The sequence below is a fragment of the Phoenix dactylifera genome, unplaced genomic scaffold (genome assembly GCF_009389715.1).
Source record: "Phoenix dactylifera cultivar Barhee BC4 unplaced genomic scaffold, palm_55x_up_171113_PBpolish2nd_filt_p 000522F, whole genome shotgun sequence".
NCBI classification, from domain to species: Eukaryota; Viridiplantae; Streptophyta; class Magnoliopsida; order Arecales; family Arecaceae; genus Phoenix; species Phoenix dactylifera.
Window position 1 is genome coordinate 335,145 of NW_024067933.1, and position 25,231 is coordinate 360,375.

The 25,231-nt window shown below is 37.4% G+C and overlaps 2 protein-coding genes across 3 annotated transcripts; both read right to left on the bottom strand.

Moving 5' to 3' along the window:
- Positions 1-1,120: 1,120 nt before the first annotated feature.
- On the bottom strand, positions 1,121-4,506 carry LOC120106305 (G2/mitotic-specific cyclin S13-7-like). 2 transcript variants are annotated; one of them, XM_039119292.1, is made up of 10 exons: positions 4,141-4,506; positions 3,345-3,456; positions 3,220-3,255; positions 3,072-3,132; positions 2,762-2,974; positions 2,537-2,662; positions 2,196-2,444; positions 1,943-2,101; positions 1,675-1,853; positions 1,121-1,569 (listed from the first exon to the last, which is right to left on the bottom strand). In XM_039119292.1, exons 1-10 carry the CDS (start codon positions 4,175-4,177, stop codon positions 1,413-1,415), a joined length of 1,329 nt encoding a protein of 442 aa, XP_038975220.1. In that variant the 5' UTR covers positions 4,178-4,506; the 3' UTR covers positions 1,121-1,412. The 2 variants fall into 2 exon arrangements, with proteins under 2 accessions (XP_038975220.1, XP_038975219.1); XM_039119291.1 differs by having other exon boundaries at positions 2,762-2,977; positions 4,141-4,504.
- Positions 4,507-7,663: 3,157 nt separating this feature from the next.
- LOC120106308 (stomatal closure-related actin-binding protein 1-like) lies at positions 7,664-23,405 on the bottom strand (the record flags this gene model as incomplete). Its single annotated transcript, XM_039119295.1, has 9 exons — positions 7,664-8,128; positions 8,741-8,890; positions 12,918-13,052; positions 13,365-13,423; positions 14,161-14,277; positions 17,174-17,354; positions 19,215-19,298; positions 19,548-19,619; positions 23,265-23,405. Coding segments are annotated over 9 exons (984 nt in total), but the record flags the coding sequence as incomplete, so codon positions are not given.
- Between the last annotated feature and the right edge of the window lie 1,826 nt (positions 23,406-25,231).

Consider the following 25,231-nt stretch of genomic DNA (forward strand, 5'->3'; position numbering starts at 1 on the left):
GATTGGAAAAATAATGATTGTGTGTGAAAAATTTGAAAATCCTTTGCTCCTTCACAGTAACACAAAAATGGAGAATTCTCCAATCAAAATAAAATATTATGTGGATGAAATGGCAAGGGGGTTTCAAGAAAGCGGTAAGAGCTAGTTGGAGACATGGACTTGATGCCATGGGGTGATCGGTTGAGGACGTTGTGCCATCCTTCTGTTGGGAGAAGTGAGATGGGTCCATGAATATTTTTAAGCCAAATAAGATAGCTTGCATGCGGTTGTGCAAAGGTTTTTTTCTTTTTTTTCCTTTATTCCTCCCCATCAGTGATCCACCCCTGATAATTTACTACTAGCTCCATCAATGGAGGATGTCATGCAGGGACAGCAATGATACTAAACCAAGGTTATGTTAAAATCTTTCAATTAAAAGGCTGTCTATTTATTTTTCTAGTACAAGGAGTTTGTCATCGGGTTGCTTACATCCTGCATTTGCAATTGGAGCACAATCAGGTGCTTTCTCTCATCTCCTCCTTGTGCAAGTCTTTGAGGACCCAATTAGAAAGCTTTCAGCTCTTTCTTTTCATTAAAGGACTGTCTCCCAAAATAAAATAAAACTTATTTAGAACCTCAAAACATTGAAGCTCAAGTTCATCTGTCAATCCAGTATGTGCATGCTGTTGATATCCATTTTCACATTCAACAGATTTTTCAGAGGATTAAATGCCGTATCTAGAAATTGTTACAATTTTTTTTTTGAAATTACTCAGTTCACAAGACAAGTTCCCAAATCAAATTTTAATCCAGTTCGTTAGAAAATAAAGAAGGCCATTAACTAGCAGTCCTTGATAAATTGGTTGTCTTAAAAGAAGCTACTGCATCAATGACTTGAACTTGAGTTCTGACAGTGACTGAAGTAAAAGCTTGTTAAAATTCCAAATATATCGCAAAATATTCTTCTCTTGAGCATCCCTTAAATAATGGACATAATTCTGATCTAGAAAACAAATTTTGAAACCAAATTAGAGCAGATTCTCTGCACTTATAAGGGACTCTTATAGGATTAATGTTTACTGTGTGCCAACAAATACGAGATGAAATAAGAGTGAGGTAATTTAATTCTAACAACAGGTAGTCTAACAAATTAGTACTATAAAAAAAACATAAGATATTACAAGACGTGGCAAAGCATCAGTTCACTCATAAGATTAGAGATATCAACACACTGTCATTAGTACTGAGAAAAGAGTGGGGACCCAAAAGCACAAAACGACAGATAATATCATCAATAAGATGATCTGCCTTCAGCCAATGCCCCTTTTCTCTCCATGTCCCTTCATAATCGTTGTGAAAAATTCAGAATGAAATAAAAATGAAAACAAGTCAGAAGTTAAATCCAACCCAACTCAGTTGTTGAACGGCTCCAGTCATGTCAAAGCTGCCTTTAGCTCATCGAGCAGTTTAGTAGCAGGAGGATGCAAGGCAACAGCACCACATTGAGGGCTGGAGTACTTCCTAAACACCACTTTCAACTTACTCTCTGCTGCCAAGGAATGAAAGCTTACTAGATGCTGTGCACATTCCCTGCGTCCAAACATGCAAACTTGGTTCAGGGATCAAGCTTACCAATTCAAATAAAATGCAACAAGTTCTGTAGATTTCTTAAAAGTTAAGGTAGTGGATACTAACAATAACTGCGGCTCTGAGAAGCCTGTGTGATGCTCGAGTGTTTTGCTCCAGAAAGGAGTCTTCTTGAGTGTGCAACGTGCCGCATAGACAGCAGAAGCAGCAATCAAGGATGGGCAGTACATTATCATTGAGTAATGCATCAAACCCAACTCAGCAAAGAAGAAGGTCATGTGCTCCATCTGTAAGTATAACCAAAAGAATAAAGACTATTGAACTGAAATTGGCACTTCCAAAGACTACCACAAGTCAAAGCATCTATTGCTCTCACCTCTTTATCCAACATGGCTGCTTTCAGAAAACGCACGAGGAACATGTAGGGCGTGGGAACAGTTAAGTTCCATTCAAGCTTGTTCAGAATTACTTTCTCCTTGCTCAATATCTGCTCTCTGCTATATGCACTGTCCGATATGCATATGAAGTCGCTGACCTGCTCTCAACCACAACCCAGTTTCCAATACTCAGTAACCATAATAATACTAAGGAAAAGATCATTTCTATCTGAAGAACATCATAATTAGTACCTCTGGAGCCCATATCTCCTCATACTTGCAGGCAATGAGCATTGCACTCACACCCACAAGCTGCAACTCCCTCCTTCGGACTGTTTCCATCGATAGGTACCGATCAATTATGTAAAATGCGAGATAGAGGGTCTCAGGCATCAGCTCAAACTTATGGTGTACTTCAATCAACCAGTCAGCCAGAATAGCTCTTATCTTTGCATTGATCTCAACCTGGGAGTCCATGTAGTCATTTGGTCGTCTAGAGTTCTGAATTAGCAAAAGGAACGAGCACTCGTCAGCTAAGATAGGTAAATTAAATGGATGTCAATGGATATTCAAATAGAGAAATTATATAATACCTCAGCAAGTTTGTAAAACTTGTAGATATCTTCTACATAATCCACAACAGCTAACTGATCGTTGGCATCCACAGCATCGATATCATGAACCAGATCTTTCGGTTTATCAATAATCCCAAGAGCAGCCTGAATTGACATTTGGATGCACATTAGAAATTTAAGCATTCATCTATGTTAATCACAGGTGTGCTAGTCTAGTAGTTTGAAAAAGATTGCAACCGTTACCTTGCTTCGTGCAGTCAGTACTGAACTGAAAGTGTGGACTTTCTTCCTTGAAGAGGTCTTCCTAAAATTTTGCTGGTTAACATGCCTCTGTTCTTCATCTGTGTCAGGACTGATTTCGATAATTTCCTCAGGCTTGGGCTTAACAGTAACTTTTGGCTTGACAGCCTTTGCACAGCCCTTTCCCACTGCTGCATCAGCAGCTACAACCACTGTCTTCTGAAAATTACAAAGGTGGCAGTCCATAACTAGATATTATGATACAAAAATGGGTTCATTGAGGAGAAAATATGATAAAGATCACCATTTATACCTTATCAGCAGTGGCAATAGCAGCTAATTGTGCATTTGCCAGAATCTGAGCACCCGAAATTCTAGAAAGAAAAGAATGTATTAGATGCTTTAGACCAATTAAAGCAGTGTTTTTGAAATAAATTAAAGACCCTAGAGCTTCAGCCAACCTAGCCACAGGGCGAGAGATCTGAGGCTGTAGTTTCCTGGAAACAAGGCAAAAGATTTAAATTAAAACAAAAAAGATCACAAAGTTTTTGTAACTTCTGAGTTATTGTAGCTGAAACATCCTTACCCCTCAACACCCCGGACCGTTACAAGATTGCCAATGTCTCCTAATGCTCGACGGATCTTTCCGTCTCCTCCGGCTGCTGCTTTCTGTTTGGCAATGGGAATAGGAACATCACCTAATGACACAGGACAAAAAAAAATCAGTAGAATTAACTTAGAGGAGAAAACAAATAAAAATTCTAAAGAAGGGGAAAGAAAGAAACAATAAAACAAGGTCCAAAACATGGTAAATTCATTATTTGAACCTTGCTTGTATGGCATGTAAAAGAGCAAGAGCCCTAACATGGAAGTCAGGAGAATTGGGAAAGACTAACTCGGTAAAAGCTGCTGAAATCCTCAAACCTTCAGAAGAAAGAAAGGCACATGCAAAGATCTTACTATCAAATTTAACATGAGAAACCCCAAATCAGATTGGCAAGAAGAAAGAAAGGCCAAAGAACCCATAAAGAGGGTTGGAGGGAGGAAGAGAAAGAAAAGAAAAGCTCTTTCCACAAAGAAACAAAAGAAAACCCTATAAACACCATCAAGATAGAAATGATTCAAGAGAGGGAGGGGGAGAGGGGAAGAGAAGGCAAAGAAAAGATCTTTCCAAAGAAACAAAAGAAAACCCTATAAACACCGTCAAGATAGATATGTTTCAAACTAAGAACAAAAAAAATAATAATAATTGTAATGATTCGCATGAGAAAAAGATCCAAAGAAAAGGGCTTTCTCTTACAAAACAATTCAAGAAACCCATCTAAGAGATTAAAAAACAAAAGGAAATGGATAAAGAAGGTGGGTTTCTAATTCTATCTCACCTCTCTGCTGCTGAGGAACTACGTGCGTCGATGCCATGGTTTGTTCCCCTCCTCCTCGTTCCTGGCTCTGCCGGAAGAGGCTTGACAGAACCAAAGAGAAGAACGAGTGGAGGCGCGCGGTCCGCGACTCCCCGTCGCTGCCCAGATTCGCCACCGTAGGCGAGATCCAAAGTCTCCAAAGCTGCAACAAAGAGAAGAAGAAGGGCAAGAGCCAAAAGAGAAAACCCTCGATATCCGCTCTCTTCTTCACTTCTTTCTCCTCTTTTCTTCTCTCTGTTTCTCGTCTCTGATTTCCTTCTGTGTTCTGTGGCTCTTCTAAAGGTTTTTAGGTTAAGCAAGAATAAGGGAAAGAGCAAGGGGTCCCCCTATTTTGGGCGAACAGATGCCTCCAACGGTCGAATTAATTTTAGATTTCAACGGTCCGATCTTGTGGAATTGGACGGCTCGGAGGGGGCCAGGGTCCTTTTCCGGATTGTAGCCGTTGGGGGCGAGCGTGGGGATTGAAAAAGAGGAATCATACCGAAGGCGGAGCGTGTAACGTGTTGGCGAAAAGTGTTACGTTCTGGTGGCCCTGCGGATCACGTAAGATAAGACACTCCCTACACAGGAATCAGATGGTGGTTTTTTTTTTTATTTTTTTATACAACAGTTACCCATTGTGTTAGTGCAACCAATAAAATTAAAAAAAAAAAAAAAAAAAGTACATAGACGAAAGGAGAAGAAACTGAGCCCTGATCTTTCCAAAAAAAAAAACTCTTCCGAATGATGTGCAGTATAGAAGCGATCCAGCTTACTGCACTGTTAGAGGTGGGCATTGGGCCGAGCCGCCCATGGCCCGGCACGGCCCGCTTGCTACAGTACCGGGCCGTGCTAGGCACGGCTCATAAAAGGAGGCCGGGCTGGGTTAGCCGGCACGGCCCATAAGGGCCTGGGCTGGCACGATTCGTGGGCCAAGCACGGCATGGGAGGGGTATTTATAGGACTCCAATTTTTTTCCCAAAATACCCCTCAAATTAGCCGTTTTATGGCTGTTGGGAGGGGCAAAATGGGTAAAAAGCCATAAATAGCTGTTATGGGCCAAAAAAATAGCCGTTATAGGCTACCCATAACGGCTATTTTTTTTTGGACAGACGGGCCATGTCTCGTGCCTGACACGGCCCGTGCCGGGCCCGGCATAGCCCGCCACCCCATGGGCCTAGGGTCGTGCCGGGCTTAGCCTTTAGGTTAAGCGGGCTGTGTCAGGCACGGCCCGTTTAGTAACAGGTCGGGCCAGGCACGGCCCGTTTAGTCTATGGCCCGATGGGCCTAGCCGGGCCCGGCACGGCCCGATGTCCATCTCTATGCACTGTTTGCCTTCCGATAGACCTGAGAGGCTCAAAAGGAGCCACACTGTCCTGCTAGCCCATGTACATCCCAAAAAAGTGGACAGGTGTGCTGCCCTCGGTTTCACTTAATCACTGTAGCCGAGTCTCCTTCTAGATAAATGCTATCAGCTTCGAGAACTTCATAGGAGGAAACTTCATGTTTTCATGGGCAATGGCTTATAATTTGCAAAGATTCAGTGTGGGATCTTCAACTTCAATGGGATTGAATTCATTGGATGATATGTGGAAGAAGAAAGAAAGTGTGAATTTATTAAATTATTGCAATTTTAGGTGTTAACCCATATTCATAAAAGTGTAATAATTTTATGTAACTGCAAAATAAGTAGCCTTGACCACATAGAGAAAGTAGTGGTGCTCTTCATTGAACAAGTGATACTCATGGATGTCCACATGAGGCATGGAGATGCGCCAAAGATGGCCTCGTTTAATAAGTTTATATCTCCATTCCCACCTCAAAGCAAGAAATTGTGGGTAACATGGACATTTGGACTTAAATGCGAGCATATGGGTCAGTTGCATTCTTCTTTCTTGAATTTCTCATTTCCAAAAAAAAATGATAATAAAGAATTATTGGGTTGGATGGAAAGAGCTTGCTCATTCTCTCTCTCTCATATGTTTTCCAACTAATGATTTCTCAAAATGGTGATTAAGGATGTCATCCGGTAATACTTGGTAGTTTGTTTGGATCATGTCTACTTACGCAACTTGTTTTGTATTGCAATTAAAATCTTTTCAAATAATTTTTTTCTCCAGGTGATGTTAACGGCATTCATGTTGGATCCGGAAGTAATATACAAAATAATTCTCTCGTGCAGGTAGCAAAAACTAAGTGCGAAGGTCTTACCCACCATTATTGGAGATAATGTTGCAGTAGATAACTAACCTTTGCCTATTTCCGTTAATTGCCATATACCAAGTGATGCAACCGATCTTTCCTAAGCTACTCGTATTTTCATTCTTTTTCTCATATATTTCTTCTTCCGGTTGATATTTGCCACCTTTTCTACAAGAAATTGATTTTGCAAGCTCTCGAGCCTATAAATCTTAAAATTTAATTTTGATGCATTCATATGTATGAAGATAAAACCATACATGATATAAATTTATTGGATTTAAAATTTTTATATTCATAATTTTCTGGTGTTTGTTAGAACCAAATTGCAAAACTACGTATTTTTTTAACTTAATAAATTGCTCAACCAAATTGCAAAACTATGTTTTTTTTTAACTTAATAAATTGCTCATAGGATTCTATTTTATGTTTTGGATCTTAAGTGACAGGTCACAATGCTGTCTTAAATCGATGTTTTGTTGAGAACGGAGCTATCAAAAAGAAGGACAGCTACCAACAACGATGTCCCGTATATAGCATGTATATTTGATAGATATTTATTTTTTGATGACGATCATCGAGTATTATACAATATTTTGTAGTGTAAACTATGCATAAAAAAAAAAATCATATTTCTTCGACAAATTTGTTACTTTCATTCAAAAAAATTAGGACTCCTCTTGTAAATGCTAGTACTTTTGAAAAACCATGATATTGGAATTGCTATTTTGAAAACCATATCATCCAGCATTTGTGATTAGCTAGAGTCCTCTTATATATTACACCAGTGATGTATACGGAACAAGGCTTTTGCTTCGGTTCTTCAAGCGGTTGATTTACCCACCAGCAAGCGGTTGTACTCAGTCATGTGCGTGGCTAATGCGGTAAGTATTTCGAATTTCAAGACCGTTTTTGAATTGAAAACGATGACCAGTGTGGTAAATATTTTCATGGTGTGGTAAATAGTTAGCAACTGAAAGTTAACTATCTTTAAATTGAGTTCAGATCAGGGCAAGGTTTATTCATTAAATGCCGTATTTTGAACTGCTCGGAATTGCCTCTCCAGATATAATTTGAGTTAATTAGCATTAGAATCAGGCATGTGCTCTGCACGTAAGCGAAGAAAGGAGGGACCAATGGGTAGAAGAACAACCAGGGAAGGGTAAAGTATTGGAAGTGGATTTGAACACTCAAGGTGGGGTTAAACACCGAGAGTTCGCATTATAATAGTAGAGATTATAACAGAGAATCAAGTAGCCGAAGTGTGCTTGGATTGTAGGGGTAGAAGAAGCTATCACAAATGAAGTAAAAAAGAAAAGGCTCTTAGAAATTATTGTGAAAGTATGGGAATGTCAATTCCATCTCTTTATACACTGAAATGTTGGTCTTTAACAGGCCACTATGCCAAAGACAAATCCAGTGGCATCTAGATTAAGAAAAGTAGATCTAGGAAACAAAAGGAAGAAGAATGGTTGAATTTTTTTTCTTCTGGCAGGCAAAGAATGATAATAAAAGCCAAAACAAATTGGTTACAACTTACAATCCACTCTTAAGGCAAAAAAAAGGATGCCTTGATGATGCTCACAATGATAAAAGAAAATCAAACCGCAGAAAAAATGACAAGATCCTAAGTACAATCTATTTTCCATAACTAGATATAATAATACATTTATAACTTTGGGCAAACCACTACTCACTAGGCTACTTAAAATAGTATAAAAGGTTATCAAGTTCCAGAAGAAGCCTGGTCATCTGGTCCAGCAAGTGTGATCTGGTGTGAAGCACACAAATGTAAGACACTAGAGTAATGAAAAAACAAATAATGATATGTATGTGATCTGGGAATCAATGGTAAAAACATGACATCAGATAGAGCTAAAAAGAAAGGCAAACTCTATAAGATTAAAGAAAATACATTCCGTATCAACAGAATCTAAGATTGACACCAACATGACACCTGCATGCTCAACAATAACAATGCAGTCATGGGTCTAACAATTATGATTAACAACAACCCCATACTGAATTGGTAGTTGCTGTTAGTCTTAGTGTGATTTATTTGCAGAAAGATTGGAAATGCCACCTTCCATGTTCAAAGTTGGAAGCCCTCCAGCTGAGGAGAGATGCCAACTAGAAGACCCAAGTCACATTGGAAGTTTTAACGTGGATTATAGATAATCCAGGCCGACAAATGTCAGCTTACCAAGTTGGTAAAATATTTGGTAGGCGTGCTAAGAGACTTGGGATCAAATCCTACCTTCACCAGGGTTTTGGGGTTTAGGAGTACTGGGAGAGGGTGACCCCCCATCATATAGACCATTGCCATCCATCAAAAAGGGCAAAAAAAAGGAGCAAGAAAACAATATCTAGAAGTAATACTTACATTACAATCAAAAGCAAATCTTCGAGCAAGCATCATCGCTGCATTTCTCTCTCTCTCTGATTGAAAGGCTAATGTGAAGGAAAGGCCTTTCTTAACTTGCCAAAAAAGTGTCTGTGCTGCAGCATTTCCGCCACCTCTAACCCCACATAGCTGAACATTAATCACTTAAGCGGCAGTTAGATATATTTTGTGCTATCCCACATGCTTAAAAGCAGTTATAGATACTATCGCCATTCCCAATGACATATAAAGTGCATTAGTTTTTATTTAGACTAATGTAATAAATATTTTACTCTAACATTTCAATTCTACCGGGTCTACAGTGAGAAAAAAAAATCACCTCTTATATATCTGAGTTTATGCGATACAGACCATGTATAATATGCACGCACAGGAATTGGCCTTGTGAAACAATATTTCACTCTGCCAGCATGTCTAGTAACAGGTTAAGCAATTGACAGACACCATGTATAATCAAAAAGCAAGGTTTCGATTCCAGCTAACTCGCTGTTTGCTAGCCAGTCCTTGGGTAATTGGGAAATAAATGCAGGAAAATGCAAATGGACACATCAATGTAAAGGCTAGCCAAGTTTCTGTACAATTACAAGATACATCTGAGGTCTGTACAATTACAAGATACATCTGAGGCTCTGTAGTCTCAACCATTTTTGAGCCTATAGAAGCACAGTAGTCTGATCAAATTTCTCAAACTCAGCGATGTGGGACCAAAATCCATAGCAGCTATTAGCAGGGACCTGATGATGCTGGACTTCAGCTGTTTCTAAGGATGATCCAGCACAACTTAATTTGCACTTCTAGCTGATCATTCATGAGAAGGATTTGGTATGGAATTCACACATGGGAAACGAGTGATGTAGCGTCAGAATTTTGTGAACCATTGATGAAATCCTGGTTCACTCCACTTTTTTTTATTTTCTTCATGTTGGAAAATGTGTTGAAGAAACAGGTGAAAACCAAGCATTAAAAAAATCTAGATAGCGAGAGAAGTAAAAAAATAAGGAAACAGAAATTGTATGCTTTTCAGGCACATTAATGTATCCACTGTCATTAAGACAAATTCCTGGCACTGCAATGGTGCAGATTTTAAATGTCTATCTAAAGAATGTCTATCTCAAGATCTAATGAAACCTCCTATCAGCAGTCTCACCTCACTCTGCTTCAAGCAGTAAGACCAGTGATGTGATCTCAAAATTTGCCAAGCGGAAACAGAAAGGAAAATACTTCAATAGGAGAAATAAGAACTTTAATGTGGAACTTCTCTCTTGTATGTCCATCACATGGAATGACCCAAATAAACAAGTCTTTCAGGACAATCATGTACGAACTGTTCGATAACCATGACATGTTCCCGATGCTGCCAAAATCTGAAGAGGTACAGCATGAAGATTGTGTTTTGATCACTAATGCTGTACCAAAATCTGAAGTAGGTTCAGCATGAAGATTGTGCTTTGATCAATAATGCTCAAAAGCTTCTCAAAACTTCGGAGAGATTTATCAAATTAAAAAGGAGTTTGACTTCACTTAAAAAAATTTAAGGAAATAGAGATTGCAAGATCTTAAAGAAAACACAAACACTAAATGGCACCAATGGTGGGTCTTGGCATGGTCAATTCCACCTAGCAGTCTTTGATAGTTAAGAGTCTGAGTGTAGCAAAGTATTGGGTTACCGGGTAGATGTGAGATGATGTGCATGTGTGAATGTTGATTAGCAGGTACATTATTAGGCTAGGGAATGAACATAAAAACGAATGCATGAGTTAGCTATACTAAAAAATGCATGTACAAGCCTGTATTTAGGGAATTGAAGCAAGGTGCATATGTGACTTTGTAAAGGACTAAGGTTTGGGTGTAAAAATAGATGCAAAGCATTAGTGTGGGAATTAGTAATGGGCATCCAAGGGTGTTTACAAGTAGGGGGTGTGCATGAGTCGGGTTGGACCGGTTTGAAGCTAAACCTGAAACCGAACCAATTTAAACTGGTTTTTCCTAAATCCGAAACGGATACCGAACTGAACATCTACAAAAACCGCTTAAGACCGACCTAAAAAATTCGATTCAGTTCGGTCTGGTTTATCAGGTTGATAGTCAATGGGTTGGGCTAAATGGGCCAAGCTAAGTCAAAATATAAAAAAATTCATTTTATATAGCACTGATATTCAATGGACTAGACTAAATGGGCTGGACTAACTCTAAACATAAAAAATTTATTTTATATATAAAAGAAAATATAAGAAAAAATTAAAACTTGAAATTTATATATATAGGCACATATGGTTCGGGTCGGGTCAAATCGGTTTTGAATATATATTTGTATATATGCACATGGGTTTGATTAGGTCGGGTCTAGTCAATTTGAATCAGTTTTCTAAAAACTCAAACTGAAACTGAATCGAATCTTTTTGGTTCAAAACTTTCTCAAAAGCCAAACCGAATTTTAAAAATAGCAATATAAAGCGAACGGAAGAGTCCAGCTCGGGTTGGGTTTGCAGTTTGGCCTGTCTTTTTTTTTTTTTTTTTTTTGCACAGTCCTATTTACAGGCACCATAATAGGTGTGTGTTGATGCACTAGCGAGTCTAGGTAATCCTTGGGTGTATATGGGTGTATCGGCGGATTTGTATGGATTCAGTAGTACGTGTAAAAAGGTGTTTAGTTGGGTGTGAGTTAGTGTAGATGAGGGTTGAGTTATGAGTGAAATTTTTTACATCTTGAGAGTCATTAGGATAAAATGGTGGCCTAACCCCTAATTAAAATGGTATTTTTTTTGCATTGAGAGTTTTAAGCAAGGTTCGCCGTGCTGGTGCTGGAGCACGTTATGGTTGGCCGGTGGCACAGTTTGGTACGCCCCTGTGTCTTTCCGTGTCGGGCCCGTACTGACACAGCAGAGAGGGTGAGGGAGAGGGAGAACAGGAGAGAGGAAAAGAGAGGGGGAGAGGGAGAGAGAAGAGGGGCTTCAGAGGCAGCTAGAGGACACCGAAGGGCCCCAAAGGGCTGGAGGAGGGGCTTCACCCACCGGACCCCTGTTTCGTTCAAAACAAGGGTCGATCGGGGCCCCTTGAAATTTTAAGTGAAGTCGGCAAGGGTATTGCCGACTTCACTTACAATTTGGGCTCCTTTTTATTTTAGAAATTTTAAGTGAAGACAGCAAAGGGGTTATTTTAGAACTTTATCTTAAGGCTCTACCATTAAAAAAAGCATATCCTTTAGGACTCCTCTCAGATTATCGGATAGCTTTTAATTCCTTTTAGGTCATTGAACTCTCAAGACCCTTCAACCTCAATGGCACAACTAAGATAGTAGAGTTTAATAAAAGATTAAACTGTCGTCCCCCCTCCTTATGATCTTATTCTTCATATGTGAGAGATCCAGAGAGAGGGAAAATATAATTCTCAACTTCAATGCTTGGGACATGGGTGCTCCTCATAAGTTCAAGGTGCTCTATTTCCTTCAATAGCTCAACCCTTGTTCTTTGACTCGTCAAGTCACCTACATTACTATGTTTTCTCAAATATAACTAGGAAGGCGAAGAGTGCTTTTTCACCTAATAGTTTTTTATCCAATATTTTGGACTGTACCACTTTATCTATATTTTATGCTCAATATTAGATATCAATGTCTAGATAAATTCCATCTTTTAGTGTTGAATAAAATGCTTCAAGCAGTGGTTAGTCATGATGGGAACTGTAACTCTGCCCCATAGACATAATCCTCACTCTGTCCTTGCAGGTGACAAATTAATTTGCAGACATGCCTCTGGCACTTACATTTTTTCATATCAATAGCTTCATTACCGAGAAACCAATGGTCGCTTAATTGCTAAATTGCCGGTATAAGCAATTCTCTTACCCACTAAGTCTAGACATTTTAGATTTTTTACATGCATGACAAATGGAAAGAGAATTTACTATAGATAAGGAGAGATCAGCATTCCTCATGAAATTATTCAATATCTGATGCAGTTAAAGTTTAAAGTTTTAGTAAGAAGATTTTAAATATAAAATTTCCCCAAGCAAGTAATCAATTTCTAATCAACAGGTTAAGTAATTGTAGATCTAACCAACAATGTGCTGGACAAATAAGAACCATATTTTCCATAATTTAGTTGGTCAATTATCTTCATACTGCACAAAATTACACAAATCTTAGATAGATCATTACCTGCATTGAAGAGGAATAAAATTCCCGAGCCAATATCGTCTTTCCTTTACTAAGTTTGATACTCAGCCTACCAACGTGAAACACATGAATAGAGTTTGAGGCATGATTTTCACCATTCATCCGAATAAGAACTACCTGCAACAAGCATCCAAAAGTTCAAATTTAATTAGAGGGCACCAAATGTAATTTCAGAATTCACAAGTGAAAGCATAAAAGCATATGCTGAAACGTCAATACCAAACTGATCATTCAATACCCTTCCTACATTTTACAAAAATTCAAAGACTATCAAGTTGCAAAAATTTAAAGATTATCAAGTTGTACCAGAATCAATTATCATAAATGCAATTAATTAGTTTGATTAGAAATGTCATGGTGTGATATCTGGTTAAATCACTAGCAAATATCTAAATATAAAGAAGTGTTAGAAACAAGATGAAGACATACATTGAACTCAGTTTCATGTTTTCGAAGCAGTGCCTCTACATAGCTTCCTAGTCCTGCAGCTGTTCAAGATACCAAATCAGCATAATTTTCATTTGGGTGATAAAAATTCACTATATCGGTAGTCATAAATGCTTAAATATTAACAAGTAAATTACCTAACTATTAACAAGTAAATTACCTAGTGAAGACTAAATCCTTAATCTTTAAACGAATAGATGAAAATGATGGATTATTAGATATCGTTCAGCATAACTGCTATATTCCACATGCATGGTGCAGTATTCACAGAAAGCTCAAACCTTCGTAAGCACTCTAACAAAGACATTATGTTTGATATGAGGCATTTACAAACATTAAAAAACATTCAGCTGTACCTTTATTTGCAGAATTCTTTTTCAGAAAAAGGGAAAAAAGATATAGTGCAGTTCTAGACCACCAATGTAACCAAACTACCTTCCCCGCAACACCCATTATTTAGAAAGATATAAAAGAAGGTTGCATACAATAAGTGCACATCCAGTTCTTCCAACATATGAAGAAAAACTCCGACATGCTCCAAGAATCAGAAAATAGCCTGACAACATCAGTTCCTTTAAGTCAATGTAGAATCTGACTTAATAACATTGTGCATCTAGATTTGACAGCACAACTTAACTTTTTGAATATTTAAGTTTTACACAGTATGATGCAAAGCTATAGCTATATGAATTGGATTTTTTTTTAACATAAAAAAAGAGCTTTAAACTTGAGCAAATAACAGCTGATATTGCTGAGTCATGAAAGAGAAGAACCAAACCAGGATCTATTGGACCAGTTGTTGCAATTGTTATGCTTTCAGCACCTAAAACAATTTCTGCTTGCAAGAGGCGCCCAACATCAAAAGGCTCTGGAGAGTACACTGATTTTGTTGCTCCTGCATGTTATATAATATTGAAATATCAAAGAAAAAATGACAATTGAAACATGAAAAAACAATTCAAAACAAATATGTTCTCCTAGCGGTAAAAGTTAAAATATAAGGAGAACAATAGGAACTTGTGCATTGTCAACAATAGTAACAGAATTTGCTGAGAAGAACTTGTAAATTATTTGTGTTGATAGTTTAACTGAATGATATATAATCAATCCCAAATGCATTGGAAATATATTATTAAATTTTTTATATTTTTGAATAAAACATGAATTTATGAATTATTGTTTCATTAATAGCCATTGCTTTGGAGGTTTTACGGCCATGTGAGGCGTTGACGTGAGCCATGGTCATAGAGGGACCAGGTTGGAAATGGGCTTTTACCTGGGAGTTAAAACATTATTTCTTTGAAAGGTAGCATTAAATACTACCACGGTCGGCGAAACCGTCCCGAATCGAAAAATTCGGGCCGTACTGAGCTGTATCGATAGCGAACCAGGATAGTTCCAACGAAAAGCCGTCGACGGAGAGGGAGAAGGAAAGAGAGGAAAAGAGAGAGAAAGCGAGCAAAGGAGAGAGGGAGAGGGAGAGGAAGAAAAAGAGAGGGAGGTGGAGGCTGGCCTCCGTCGGCCCTCCTTCCTCTCCCTCCCTCTCTCCCTTCTCTCTCTCTTTTGTGCTCTTCCGTTCTCCCTCGCCTCCTCTACTGTGTCGGTAGGAGCCCAGCACGAAACGGTATGGAGGCATACCAACCTATGCCGCTGGGCAACTGGTCTGGGCTCCGGTCTCGGTACAGCAAACCTTGAATACTACTCTAAAACTCTTTTTCCTTCTCTATTTTCTCTCCTCTACCGTTCTATGTTTTCTTCTCTTCTTCTTATCCTTCCATCCATCTACGATCCATAATTTCATCTCATCCTCCTCTTTTTTGCTTTAACAGTATCCTCTTCTATTTAAGTTTAGATTATATATATGATAATAAATGCTGAATTTTTATAAATATTCCTAATTTTTCCAAACTATTTCCAAATTTACTGGATTTTTTCCAAATTGTGAATTTCTTAGTCTCTTCGAATTGTTCTCAAACACTGAACTTGTGGCTATATTGTTAGCCATAAGAGGTAGAAGATTCCAAACAGTAAACACGGAAAGAAAATAAAATGTGCAAGGAGTAAATTAGTTGATAAACAACATTAATAGAATAAATTAGTTGGAGACTACAAAGATAGCATAATTCACCTATCTATGAAAGATGATGTAATTGATGCATTGCATAGAAGTGGGACATCAAAGAAAACTAATAGTGCAGCATAGTGGACCTCATATTGAAAGATGCCTTTAGGCAATTTTTACTTTAGAGAAACCAAATGATACTGTTGTCATATTACTATTGGCTACATTCATCATGTCTAATCATATATATGATCTAACATTAAAGAAAGTCAGAGAGGGAATCTCAGCAAATTAAAGTCCAAACGAAGAGGAGAACTCGTCACAAAATTGTAGGGAGAAAAGAATGTCTTAGAAGCTTTTACATAAAAATTCTGCATAATTGATTCTAGTAATATTTTCTCACTGTCTTTATTAGCAAGGTTTTGATCTCCCAAGTTCTTTTAAGGACCTATCAGTAAAGAATAAACAAATGTAATCCTATTTTTTCCTTTTTGCTAAGGATGATTTATATGGGGAGATTACAGTTGTAACTAGTGGTCCAAAATAAAGAAGGTTAAAAACATCCACGAGCAGGAGTAAAGCTGTTGCATAGAAACATGGCAGTAAAATCATCATTGTCTAGCAAAAGGGTCAATTCCTCTACTCATTCCCGAAATCGCTCAAACCCTAGAAAATCCCCAATCCACCAAACCCTAGATCCGCCCCCTTTTGCATCTATCCACAGATCCAAAAATCTCCTAATAAATGCACGAAGAGAGAGAAACCCTAACCCTGGACACGGTGGGGCGCCTCAATCAAGTGGCCTCGAGATTGGATGGATGGCGGATCGAATTGAAGGCGCAAGATGAGCGAGAGATCGAGCTTGAGGAGGAGGTGAGCTTGGTGGGGGAGGAGATGGAATCAGCAACATCAAGGGATTTTGAGAGAGATTTTGTTCACAGTTTCACGATCTAATGAATGAGAGAGATAGAGAGGAGATGGTCGCATAGTTGGTAGAGGAGGGTAGGCAAGAAGCCGGGAGGGGGGCTCTTGAACCATTGCGAGGTTGGAGGGGGAGCAAACCATCACGAGCCATTTTCATAACCACACAGGGGGTGGTTTTATGAGGTTTTATAACTAAACTGAAGAGAACCCCTAAACCATTACAACCTGGCATCGGTTCAGTTCAATACAGGCCAAACCACCCGATTTAGGTCAATTCGGCAATCATTGATCAAGAGGTTGAAGGAATTGTGCATTTGAAGAAGATCTAATCGCTTTATTCACCATAACTGTAGTCCCTTACAACTAAAAGTGCAGGCCAAGAGGTTAAATGAGTTGCTATTACAAATCAAGGGATACATTAGGTGATAAGATCAGAATTTCTTTAGATGCAAATAAGAGCGATCACAATAATGAGACATTGCAGAGTGGCGAACGCAATTGCTTGGACTTCTATAGTATAGAGATTGGAAGAGGATAAAAAAATAAAGAAAAATAAGTAAAACGATAATTGTATCCAGCACTAACACTAAATAAAAATAAGATAATCATTCAAATGTCCAAAATCATAGTTAGAAGGTTCTATAAATTCATTGTGATTTGCCATATTGAAGGCATAAAAATTTATATTTCAAAATTATGGAGCTATAAATGAAGTTGGGAAATTATATGGTTAAATTTCTATTGGTCTTACAAGAAGAGGAGTTTACATACAAAAGTGAAAAAGGAACAAATGTGAGATATATACCTGGAATTAATTCCTTTTTGTTTCCTTCTGATTGTATACGATACCACTGAATTGCGCAAGTTGAGATATCCGGAGCAGTATCTTCTCGGGGAATAATATGTAAAGATGAACCTAAACTTTCAAGACCTTCTAACTCATACAACTGGTTCATGTTTTCCTCAAGCCTTTTGTTCCTTGCCAGCTGCAGAAAAGCAATGGTAAACAACCAAAATGGTCAACAAAATGATGCCTTACTCAGTTGCATGTGTAGATATGCATTGTATCACCTGTTTGGTTATTTAAAATAAACTTTTCTTGACAGATTCACCACTAGGAATTTGTTTTATTAATTTCCACTTCAGAAGTTTATTATAAAATACAGATATGGGATGAAAAGTTTTGACAGCCTGAACTTATAGTTAGGAGCTAGTAGGATAATTTGAAGCTAACCACTACACTCAGATATTCAGCATATCTGACCAATTCAAGGTGGAAAGGGGGGTTTCTCCCTCAATAAAGCTTCGACAAAGTTGAGTCAAAATGTCCCTTTCAAGATAAATTCACAAGGGAGCCAACAATTGTTAGCTCAATTGTTGACAACTCCCCCCAAGGCTTGCCCTAGGAGAAGATCCAGGGTTCAAATCCTGTGTATTGCTCAAGAAATATAAATTCATAAGGAAGTGGTTTAGCATCTACTCCAGCACACATTGGTTAGTTAGTAAGATACATGGATTTGGTTTTCTGCCTAAGAAAGGGACCCAAGCTTCCTAGTAACTCAGCTAGCTGGTGATTCAACATAAATTCTACATTTTGGCAATAGGCCAACTTTGGGATGACAGCACGGAGATCTGTGTTTCTTTCTAGAGTAAACATCTAACAATTATAATAAGCAAAATGATATGACAGATGAGAAATCATGGAAATGGAAACAGCTTCAGACTGAAAATGGACAGCATAAAAGCACTACATGTGAATTGAACTAGGTCGACAATCATAGTAATAATGCAAGTTGTATTTGTAATCTTGGAACTACTTTAAAAAATGCCAGAAAGATAATAAACAGAAAAAAGTATCCAAAATCCCTTCCTATATATAATAGGAACCAAGGTCTGTAATTTCAATACTGGGCACCATACCAGTACATTACCGATTTGGTACAATATAATAGTGATATGGTAATAAATGCACCTATTGCTGAGATAGCTCCCAGCCCCTTCTTTCTCACTCTTTATCAAGGTACCTAGTAGAACTGGGCAGTTCCATGTGGTTCAGACTTGTACGGACCAGTTTACCATACTGAATTGGTTTTGCACTGTTTCGGTTATGCCTCAAACCGAGCAATTCAGGTCGGTTTTGCAGTCCTTGATGGGAATTCTTGAACAACTGTTGGTCATTAAATCAACCACCTCATGTAATCAATGCAAGATAGGAAAGCATTTGAGACAAATCTAGAATGCCCATAAATACTTAGCACCAATTTTTCTCCCTTCTTATCATGTCTATTAAAATCCCAACACTTCACGTGCCTCTTTATTTTTAAGTCCCATTGGACATAGGCACATGCATGAAGAAAAGGATGAATTTTTCTACGTCTTGCTAGATGTAGATGCTTGATTTGATCTTATGAACAGCGAGATTGATCAGATTAAATAAGTGATGTAGATGCTTGATTTGATCTTATGAACAGCTATCCGTTATTAATGGAAAATCTCCCAAGCATTCATCTGTAGTACTACAATTTATTTATGCCCAACTATCAAGTGATTAGAGGGGACAAAAAAAAAGAAAAAAAAATCGTGCACAGTTAACAATCATCCATATTGTCCTCGCATGCATAGCACATGCTAATATCTAGTATGTTACAAGCAATGATGTGAATGTACTTTAACTTTTCAAGTGAATTGAGGCTTGTCCCAGTGGTCACACTCCCTTGCTTAGCAACCAAAGGTTCTGGGCTTGATTCATAGATAGTGCATCCCAGAAATCTCTCACTCTCAAAAAAAAAGAATAGGAAATACCTAAGTCTACTACAACTAGAAGGATTTTTTGGTGAGGAATGTACCTCTTTCCTAAGCTGAACAGAAGACATAGACTTCTCAGCATACTGAATACGCAAAGCTTGAAGTTCATGTTCCATGTGCATAACCTACAACATGTGTCCAGTCATCTCATTAATATTTGCATGTATATTAATTGCAAGCTCAGGAAATTTGGTATTCCAATTCAATGCTATTAGAAAAACAAGAAGCTAACCACAAAAAGGATAACCATGTTAATATAATAAGTACACACTAGAGCAAACTAAAAATAATGGAATTTGGTGTTGGCTGAAATGTTTTAAAGAAAAAAGGGCTCCAGATTGTTATCTATATGTACAAGGACATGGAAAACTTACCCTGCTGGGCTGATGTAGCATTTTGATTCTTCGTGCCTCTTGAACTTCTCTCATCAACTGTTCGAAATCCTTCTGATTTTGATGAACAAAATATAAAAAATAAATAAAGACACCAAAATCATAGGTTGACTTGGAATAGCAACCAGCTGAAACAGTAGCAAGCAAAATCTGCTCCACAGCAACAGTTAGGCGATTGAAAGACCTGCATGATAATCCAAAGGATACTATATCTATCTCTGCTCTCTGACTTATTCTTTTGTCAATTATGAAATATATGAGAAAAGGTAAATCATAGTAACTACAGATCGATGAGTGTGGTATTTTTTGGGCTCTTTTCCAAAATTCATTACTTCAGCACAAAATTAGCTCCAAACTTGTTCAAATAACAGCACTAAATATATTTCATGAATGAACTTTAAGGTATTGAAGTAAAATTCCTCATAAATTTTAGGGTTTTTTAAATGTATACCCTCCTAAATATGCAAAATTGCATGAATACCCTCGAAAAGTTGCTATTTGCATGTATACCCTTATAAAACACTTATATTGCATATATATCCTTCTTTTTCTTTTTTTTTACGTATATACCCATGCCATCTAATGCCGTTAAGAAATGAGCAGTTTAAATTTCAAAAGACTACAATACCCTTAATGGGTAGAAATACAAAAAAAAAAATTTATAAGGGTATATATGCAAATAGCAATTTTACGAGTGCATTCATGCAACTTCATATATTTAGGAGGGTATGCACTAGCAAAACTTATTAAAAATGATCAAAACTCATCTAAGACTTGCCAAGTCTTTTATGACTCGGTTGAACCGATAAATAAAAAACAGGTTAAGTCACATTTTTAATTTTTCTTTGTTTACGATCTTAACTCGATCAAGAATATTGGACAACCATTTTGATAATGCTATTCTCCCATTTGATGTTGATGTAATTATCATTATTGAGTCTATGATATCTATATATTCTTCATTAATTAGAAGATTGAGGCATATTGAATTTAAATTAATTATAGATGTCTAGATTAGTAAAATATTTTTAGTGATTCATAAATGGTGAGTTGTTGTTCCTTTGTTGATGCAACAATTTCAAGACTTACCATAAATGGTGGTAACATACCTAATATTGTATTCAGGATCAATTAATATTCAAAATAATATGCAAATGGCTTTTAGAAATACCAGACTCTAACAAGTATCTAGTTCCTGGCTTAATAGAAATTTGAAATCAAACCATTTGTTAAACCTATGTCAGTAAGTTTTGTTTGAACCAAAAAATATTAAAGTTTTAAAGAAGTTGGAGATATCTAGTGAATAAGTAAATAATAAAGCGTAGGAAGCAGATAAAGGTCATGTACATCCTTTCGACATCAATGATTTACGTTAATATAGCATGACACATCAAGATTCTTCAGCACCCATGCCTTGCTTGTACGGAGACATGACAAGCTGAACATTATGGCAATTTAGAAGCTTGCCAAGGGTCTTCAAATATGAAAAATCATTGTAGTTTCTGCTAGCTGCTAGTTTGATAAAGGGAAATAGAAAATTTTATTTTTTTTTCCAAAAACTCTTTTTATTTCAATATTCCACTCAACAGAACCATTGAAGTTGGTTCATTCCAAGACATGTTTCTTCCAAGCAAGCATCTAAAGCAAGACCTTTTCTTTTCATAATTCATCAAAGTGCATTTCTTACAAGAGTAGATAAAAGTATTGAAATGATCAAGCAGTACTAAAGGAGCATATAGAAGTCAAGAGTGATCATGGAATTGATTGTTTATTAATGAGATAGTGTCAGAAACAAACTAAGATTGCCCTCTGCTTTTCGAGAGGCATCATCAAACTTGATTACAAAATCTACCCTATTACTCAATAACAAAATGTGGTCTCGGATAGGTATAATAAACATTTGATGGAAGTAGCTTTTGGTAAGAATATTTTAGATATTAGGTGGAATGTCTGCACACATTGGGGCGTATGACATCCATCTTGCAAAATCATGAATCTACTGCAGGAAATCTTCCACATACCTACATGCAGGAAGCCACTAATCAAGTGCTTGAACATTTCTAGATACGTTTGTTGGTACCAAAGGCAATGCAAAAATCTAGAAGGCCAGAAATCTAAGTCATCCTGTTTTCTGTCATGAACAGAGAATCACAGAGATAATTGGCCTCACTTTAAGGATCTATATGTCACAAGAGGCATTTAGTAAATCATCATCATGGTGATTGATAGAGAAGTCACCATTTCCAGAACCCCAAGTTTGATAAAGAGACCACATACATGTTTGTTGCAGGAACAAGGGAAGATATGCACTTGATTTTTTGACACAAAATCCGCACCTCGCAATTCTAGGACTGCAGAAAATATACCAGACCACACACCTCTCATAATTTTCAGCTTGTTCTGTAAAATAAAAGCAACTAAGTATACAGGTCATAAAAGCAAAATTAAAATTTGAGGTGGAAAGGAAATAGATGAAAAAAAGTGAGAATGTGGGAAAAAACGGAGTATATTTAGAGAGAAGAGTAGATAGAGGAAAACAGGTAGGAAGGGACATACACCCCTTCATTTTTCTCTCTCTCACACTGAAATCTTAAAATATTGTGTCCACCATTCATGGATACTGACTACAATATTACAGGATATCATCAAGAGCAAGAGTATTATGGGAGGCACAAAGGATCAAAGCTATGGTGGGATTTGATACCATGTCACCCATCAAGGCAAGAGAGTTGGATGGTGTAGAATAACGTTCTATCTTCTTGCAAAAAATGAAAGAGAGTTTATATGCAAGGATTTACATTAACTTGGTGGTGAGGCAACCACCATAAACAGTAAGGAATAAGTATCCATATATAGAACACTACATTTTCAGTCCTACTCCTTTTCAGTTTAGATGATGAAAGATATCACACTATGTTTTACCCATTTCATCTCTACTTGGAGACATTGTGCCAAACGAATTGACTGTATTATGAAATTTCACTGTGTTCAATTCTTTTGTAAACTTAATTGCTTATGTGAAAGAAGATCGCCACAAGGTTCACTTAATCTTGAAAGAGTGTGACGCCAAGGTTCACCATCTCGGTACTGGATCCCTTACCGGTACATGCTGGTACAGTGTCCTTACATCCATTATGGTGGTCAGTTCGGCATACTGAGACCCAACACACCCAAAATACCGAGTCTCAATTCAGTACTGCTATGGTACAGTACTTCCGGTAGGGGACAGTATGCACCAATATAGTGAACCATGCTTGACACAAAGGAAAGAGGAAAGATTTAGTACTAGATAATGCATTCATCTATGAGACAAAATTATAGGCCAAAGAGCCAGAATGATAGAAGAAATCCAAACTGAAACACACTCCTCTTCGAGAAACATACACAAACCAGAAATAACATAAAAATAACATGAAAGATGAGAACATGTCCAATCATTGATTGAGTTAGCATATCCAAAACAGATGACTAGGGCCACAAAAAAGACAAATAGAAGCATGTCAAAGTGAGGAATATTTAATTAAAAAGCAAGCACAATAATATAGCCATTTGTTTTGCTCCATGGTACTAAATACTGCGATATTAGATCAGCTCCATTGAAGATCTGAATAAACAATCTAAAGATCATCTATAGAATAGATTATAAGTAGATAACAAAAGTAAGATCATTGACTACATTAGAAGACATTTTAGATGCACCTGCTTCTCTGTGCTTCTGGTTTTCATTTCATGTTCATGAAAAGCCTGTACAACTCTCTGCGCTGCTGCTCTAGCACTTTCAATTTTCACACGAGCACAAGCCCTTTCCTCTTCAACCACTTTTTTGGCATCTTCAGAAGCCTAGAAACAGTGTGAACTAATTAGATCCAGTAGAAACTCATCGTTAGAATATGATAAAGATAGCTCTGCTGGTAGTAATAAAATAGAAGAGCTTAATGACAGTGAAACAAAGAAACAACTTAAGGGTCTGATTTGTCTTCAGTATAGTTATATGACTTAGCTGCTTCCGATGGATCTTTTTCTCTTAGTAAATAGGTTATGAGTATGAGGATCGGCTGCATTGTTGTGGGGTTTTTTCAGATGAATTTGTCCTTCCTTATTTATTGATTAAACTCATATTACCAAGGATTGAAATCCCAATATCAGTACTTAGTCTCATCCAGGTTCATTACAGTATTGGATGGGTTGAGATGGACTATAATGATCATTAGCAATAAAAATAAAGAGGAAACCGGGATGTCAAACTGTCTCATGCATTGGGACACAACTGTCCCAGTCAGTCTAGCAAATGATAACCAAGACAATTGGGAAGTTCTGGTTCATGAGCAAACATTATCTCGGAGGCGTCTGGGGTAAGTTCTCTTGTTGGAAAGGTACAGCTCCAGCATGATGCAATGTGGCATGAATCCTTGCATACCATTATGCATATTAGAACAATTAGAAGAGATTTTGACCATGTATAGTAGCATTAGCATGCATAAACAACACAAATTTACCTACTTTGTGTGCTAAGTGCAGAGCTACAACATATTACTGGTGCATCTATTAGGCTTGACCCTCAATATACAATTATTTGCATCACGATAATGCAGAACTTGTTCCTTAGATTAGATGATAGCATAACATCAGATCAACATCCTAGGCATTGAAATAGCTCCATATTCCTGATAAGCTACATCATCTCATCCTTTGGCAGCTCCACTGTCATACTAAAGCATCACCTATCCTCTTCTTGCTTACATTTTCACCAGAACAATGACTTCACAAGATTTGATACAGGAGCTCAGTTACCTATCTTAGCTTGAAGAGGATAAAGAGTAGTTGAGGCATTTTGTTTTCAGTTATACTTCATTTTTGAGCTTATTACTTAGGCTATATTTTTTGCTAAGTTTTCTAGTCCTATTTTAAGAAGGATTCGTGCCTATGGATCCTATTTAGGTACAGGTTGGGTCAGAAATCTTTTCAGATCACCAAGATTGTATTTTGAGGTACTTTTGATGGTTCCATTTGGGTTGAGCAGAATCTGCATTTTGCAATTGTTGGAAGTTTTGATTTCCATTTGTGTAGGAAGGACTTGAGGAATAAGATGTCTATAAAGGGGGAGGTTCACTTCTTCATCTAAACAATTTTATGAATTAATTGTTTTCTCACGTCTAATTTTACAATGGAAGTGTGAGGCTTTCAAAGCCTTACAAAGCCTAAGTTTCATAGTGGAGTGAGACTACCAGATATTATCTGCTTTTTGTCCTTGCTAATTTTGCTTTTATTTTGACCTATCTTTCTTTTACTCATTCTTGACAATATAATATTTGTATGTGAAAATGTATGTATATATACACATTGTTTTCCCAGTTCACATCAATTTTGGACCTATGTCCTTTGTTTCATATAAAAATCAGATGTTTTCTAGAAAATTCCAGCAGGCACTTGATTTTGGTTATTTCGTCTATAACCCTAAAACCCAATTTAGGCCCTAGAATCCTGAACCAAGGTAAAATAATAGTTTTCTAACACCTTGCCTAAGCGTTTCGGCTTGGATTCAAGCATAAGTTTTGGGTTCCTTGAGTAATGAATGAATGTTTTTGTCAATTGAACATCATGATTAGATCACCTCTACCTAGGAACATGCCATAGGAAGGTAATATTATCATCTTCCACCTTCTCTA